The sequence below is a fragment of the Xenopus laevis genome, chromosome 4L, assembly GCF_017654675.1.
Source record: "Xenopus laevis strain J_2021 chromosome 4L, Xenopus_laevis_v10.1, whole genome shotgun sequence".
In the NCBI taxonomy this organism is placed as follows: domain Eukaryota; kingdom Metazoa; phylum Chordata; class Amphibia; order Anura; family Pipidae; genus Xenopus; species Xenopus laevis.
This window is the reverse complement of record NC_054377.1, coordinates 147195480-147201479: the sequence shown is the minus strand read 5'-3', so window position 1 is coordinate 147201479 and position 6000 is coordinate 147195480. Positions and strand designations below refer to the sequence as shown.

Sequence of the window (6000 nt, the reverse complement as noted above, 5' to 3'; positions counted from 1 at the left end):
GTAAATGATAAGGATATTAGAAGTCACTAAGGGGTTGTTCTGTGACCATATAAAGGCACAAGGCTACAGGCTGAGTTATACAGGGAACACTCATGTATTATAAGGGATCTGAGAATTTCTTCCAATTTTTATTGTAATTGTTTTCTTCATTGGTCAGTATGGTAATCATTCTGAAGTAAAAATAATTCACTTTTCAAATCAATGTGCTGGAATGCCGCTCCCCACCCCAGATGTGAATGCCACCAACCCCCCCCCCCCCCCGAGTGCCGCCAATGACCAACCCCTCCTGCCCCACATCACGTACTGTACTGTGTACTTCTTCTGGATGCAATCATGTATGTGTGTGGGGGGAGGGGAGTGCCATGATCAGTGCCTGCAGATTCTAGGCAGGAGGACTTCCTACTTCCAGCCTCTGCCCACTTCCCACACTGACACCACCCACTCACCGCCCTGACCCCACCCACTCCCAGTCTGACCCCGACCACTCGCCGCCAATGCAGACCCGTGCTTTGCTACCCCACCGCTGGTAAGAGAACGACTGGGGCAGGTTTCTTGTTAGCAATAGAGGAAGCAGACCCTGCAGTCTGGGGCCCCCCTTTTCTCGGGCACCCCTGTGGGGTCTGCTTCCTCTATAGTTACATTTATGTCTCTTGGTACCCCCTTTGCCATGTGGCCCTGGCCACACACATAGGGAAGCAAAGCCTCTAAGGGTGAGGGGGTAATTTGGAGATCTAACTCTTCCCCTATATATTATTCATGAAGTAAAAATATATAAAACAAATCTTTTGCTGGGGGGCTTATTCTGAGCATAGTTCTATATAGATGTCACTTTCCAGAGTTGTGTCAGACTGTGAAATCTTGGTTTGTTTTTGTGGGAGCAGGAGATTTTCTTCAGGGTTTCTGGGTTTGTTCACAGTTGAGGCTTATCTATCTGGTTTGGGTATATGGGGCACCATTTTTGGGAGTGAAATGGATTTCCAACAGGACAGAGAAGAAACAAATAGACAAACGCACTCTTAGGACATCTGAATAGTTATTTATTGAGAAGCCACAGTCCTCACACTTTTACAACTGTAGGCTTTTGTAAGGCAAAAGCAACATGGATCCACTATTTTACACCAACAAAAAAAAAAAGCTTCTTGAGGGACCCCCGGGTGACATGCAATTTACTGGTTAAAATGCAATGTACATGGCCGATATAAAAACAATTGTGAAACACAAATTAATGTAAATCAAAGGTTACACTCTACGGAAATATTATATATTCTTATAAACACAGTTTATAGTCTAAGATTTCGTTATTAAAGTTGATCTCGTTTTTACATACACCTTTTCTTATTAAAACCTAAAATAAAATGTAACATTGAAAGATCAGACTTCGACATAAAATGGTTTTTGCGACTTGTTCGATCAGGTCGTCATCTCCTAGAAACAAGGTGGCGGAATTCCGAATACTAAATTGCGCTGAGCATGTGACCTCTAGGTAACCGGCAGAATGTTCAAGTAAAAGTCTATGATTGACAAGGATGGAATCTCGGCATCGGACGAATCAGGTCGAATGAACCTCTTTGGGTGTAGCCTTACTCTTGTTTAGAAACAACACCTTTATCTGTTTGTTTTCTTTTTTCTTTTTTTCATTCATTTGAGCAGTTTACATCCACGCAAAAGAAATGAAGGAACTAGTCACTCATTTTTCACAACAATTAACCATCGACGTATATACATTACAGTAATGAAGCATTGGGTTCTGTTGATGACTGGGACACACCTAGCATATTTCCTATATATTTCAATGAACAGTGTTTAACAAGGGTGCTCTATATTGCTTATGAACATACAGATTTGAAGATAAGAAACCCATGGACCAGATGTAGGTGCTTGTTTGAGTATCACACAGCTAGGATGGAAATCATATTGGGAAAACTGGTATGGGCATTTAGAGCTGCCAGAACATTTTCTAATGTGGCTAACTGAAGAACAGACATGCAATGGGTACCAGGCTACATCCAAGTGAGACTCTAAACCAAAATACTTAATCATCCTCCTCATCCTCCTCATCGCTGTCCTTCATTGTGATCCCCTGAAGGCCTCCTCCCTCACTGACTGATGCTGTGGCTTCTTCAACGGTTAGTCGGTTTCTAACTGTGTCGTAGGTCTTGCTGTTCAAAGTGGAGTCCAGCACACCTTGCAATCGAAAGTCACGGTAGGTTTTCTGAACCGAGGAGAAAAAATGAAATTCATTGGTATGATATCAACACACTTTAATTCCGCACAAAGGGTTTTTGGGAACGGGGAAAAAGATGGCTCTGCGGAGCTACAAAGGAAAGTGGCTACTTGTATTACAGAAGAGGCAAGTCAGCCTGGGGTAAAAGGTCAGTGAGTTGACCACCAAACCTACCAGAAAGGGCAATAAATATGGTCATACATGTGAAGATCTGCTTGTTTGGCAAGGTCAATGAAAGAGCAGATCATTCACAAATATGCTTGATGTGGGCAATATCGGGTCACAATTGCAGCTATTTGGACTGTCAGATCAAGGACCACATTAATGCGCAAAGGTGGTCCTTGATTTGACAGAAAAATCAAACCTGTCTAGTCGAGAGCTGGTCAATTTTCCCCAAGATATCGGTTAAGGAGGCCCCTTAGACAGGCCAATACACTGCCGGCACAGTCTGTTAGCCCATGTATGGCCAACTTAAGTATCTTATAGAATTTCTACAATGTTATGTAAACTAGCACAATGCTATCAGATGATATAGTTCCAGAAGAAGACAAAGAATAAGTGCCCTAATAGGCATGAAACATGTTAGGCCACTTATGGGTTGTTTACGCTGGAGAAGAACCGCTTGAGCAGTGATATGGTAACTATGTATAGAAAGGGATCATATAATAATCTCTAATGCTTTATTTACCAGTAGATCTTTCCAGCTGACACAAGGTCACCCATTCCGATTAGAAGAAAAGAGGTTCCACGTAAATATTCAGAAGGGTTTTTTTTACAGTGAGAGCTGCGAAGATGTGGAATTGTCTCCCTGAATCAGTGGTTCAGGCTGATACATTAGATAGGTATAAGAAGGGGTTGGATGGTGTTTAGCAAGTGAGGGAATACAGGGATATGGGAGATAGCTCATAGAACAAGTTGATCCAGGGACTGGTCCCATTGTCATTTTGGAGTCAGGAAGGAATTTTTCCCCCTGGAGAGGCTTCAGATGGTTTTTTTGAGTTCCTCTGGATCAACTAGCCATTAGGCAGGTTACATATAGATTTAAGATTAAACTTGATGGACGTGTGTCTTTTTTTTAACCTAACTTACTATGTAATTTGTCTATGCTCTAATAAATGGGAATCTTGCCTTCCCTTCCAGAAGTGTTAGTTCAAATAAACATCCATGGATAGGTTCATATTATACTAAACTATCTGACTCAATAGAATCATACCTGGGTACTGTTTGGGAAATAAAACCAGGAATTATTATATTTGATTAATCAGTAAGTTGTACATACAGTACATGTACAAGAAACTATTTGACACTTCCTTGAAGTCTACTCTGGTATAATAGGAGTAAAAGAAGTTGGAATGATGTACCTGTGGTTTAACTGAGTATTTTCATTCCTTCTTTATTAAACGTACAGGGAGCTTAATGTATTCTTTATACAACTAAATTCCCATGTTGATGAGTCAAGGAGAAGAGTTTAGGACCTGGCCATTGGCTGGATAGTGTAACAAGGATTGTATCAGAGTGGGCTTTGAAGGAAAAGAAATGAATGAGGATGGGGTGACAGCTCACTTGAGGGTGAAGCAATTCCAGCTTCTGAATTTAGGTGGGACTCTCATAGAAAAATATGGTAATAGCAGTCCAGAGAACATCTGATACGTGTATATATGATGGTTTTATAAATGAGTGGAGGTACTAACTGGCGTTTTTTGGAAGTTCCATAGTGTAAAATAAATTTAGGTAATGCGGTGCAAAAGAAAGGGAAACTTAAATGCAACCCTTGGCAACATGAGAAGTTCATATAATGGATCTGTGTTCCAAGCACCATACTTGGTATGAAACCAGATAAACCCATTTTAACATGACAATTTTAGACTTCAGAAGGGTGTTATTGATAGTGTAGATGTTGGACTGTATGGAAAGCAATGCAGTAAACAAAATATCTATATCTAAAAATGATCAGGTTTGGTAGGGCACATTTTTTAAAATATTGCAAAGGAGTAGCTGCTATCTTAATGAAAATTGACAGTTTTCATTTGTGTGTTATGATCATCTTCCTATAGGTGACAATTGAAGTCTAACAAGAGGAAACCCACCTAAGCACAAATTCAACATGAAATATTTAGAGTATTAGAGGACCAAGTACAATATTCCTTGTGCAGAACATAGAATTCTAGATCAGCACCTTCACACACGAAAATGTTTCTATGATACAATAACCTGCTTTTTTTTTTTAAATTTTCAAACATAATTTAATTTGCAGGTGTTTTTAGTTCACAGAGAAACAGATTTTCCTTTTCTCTAAGGTTTCTTAAGTAGCAGCTTCAATTAAAAGCTAATGAAATTGGGGCACAATAGGTGAAAAATAACTTGATACATTGATGCTGAGGGATATGTTTCAAAACCTTCCTTTCACACCAATTTCAGCGTAAAAAAATAATACTTTGACAGCTTTGTATGTGGCATTACTACAATACATTATCCCTGAAGGCATAACTTATTAGTAACTTGTTTAAGGAGGTGATGATTTGATGGTTATAACACTTCAAAGACAACACCCTTTCAACATCAAGAAATTTTATTGTGGAATAAAAGATACAACAAGGGCTCATTTTCTACACGGGAGCCTGGAGCTCTCATACACATTGAGTTGCACCTCATGATAATGGTGGCAATGTGTACACGTGTTTGAAAAGGACCACATGAACGTGTGATTTACCAACACATTGTATTAATTGGTTAATGAGGTCTGTGAGTCAATGGATCACAAAGTTGCCATGGAGAAGTGCTCCACCACTAATTACAAGTCAGTCAAGATTTACAATTGAGATATTTTAGACTGCAGTGGAGGACTTGTACCTGCCATGGATGAAGATATGAAATTAACATTAACTAAGGAACCTTCCTTATTCAACAATTGTGCATACCTAAAAAAATACTAATCTAAGGGGCCGATTCACAAAGGGTCGAATATCGAGGGTTAATTAACCCTCGATATTCGACTAGGAATTAAAATCCTTCGACTTCGAATATCGAATAGTCGAACGATTTTTAGTTCAAATAGTTCTATTCTAAGTCGTAGTCGAAGGTCGTAGTAGCCCATTCGATGGTCAAAGTAGCCCAAAAAACACTTCGAAATTCGAAGTTTTTATTACTTAGAATCCTTCACTCAAAGTTAGTGAATCGGCCCCCAACTGTCTAAAGGCGGCCATACATGGAGAGATCCGCTCGTTTGGCGATGTCACCTTGAGGTGGGCAATATCGGGCTGATCCGATCGTGGGCCCTAGGGCCCAACGATCTGATCCTAATGATGCCTAATGGGTCAGATCGCGGGACCGCATCAACGAATAGATGCGGACGCGATCCGACGGGATTTTCTGTCCCATCCGATCGAGATCTGGCCGACTTTCGGCCAGATCTCGAACGGTGAAGCCCGTCGGGGGGCCCCATACACGGGCTGCCGACACGGTCTGTCGGCAGCTTTTATTGGCCCGTGTATGGCCACCTTAAGATGAGCTTCAGATGTACACTTCCATATTGAAGAGAGGATGGGATGATTTCCAAAATGCTCTAGTTGCAGTTTGTTCTACCACTAAGGAAAGTGGGATGTAGCATTTAACCTTCACCTAGTAGGTTATGGCCTGTGGGAAGTATCTGTTTCCATTGGCATTATGGAGAATCTCTTGTCTGTAAGAGAGTATGGATCCAATACTTTTCTCTTTGGGCTTACTTAAAGCAGAGGGTACTGTAGAGCCTGAGGGAGAAGTTCTTAAAAGAGGAAAAG

At 40.7% G+C, this 6000-nt stretch overlaps 1 protein-coding gene across 39 annotated transcripts in view; it reads right to left on the bottom strand.

Annotated features, from left to right (window-relative positions):
• Positions 1-1016: 1016 nt before the first annotated feature.
• cadps.L (Ca2+ dependent secretion activator L homeolog) overlaps positions 1017-6000 on the bottom strand; it is a 284076-nt gene continuing 279092 nt past the window's right edge. For all 39 annotated transcript variants that reach the window (XM_041589293.1, XM_041589298.1, XM_041589302.1 and 36 more), the window contains 1 exon segment: positions 1017-2212. In XM_041589293.1, the coding sequence (XP_041445227.1) occupies positions 2033-2212 (180 nt within the window). In that variant the 3' untranslated portion in view covers positions 1017-2032.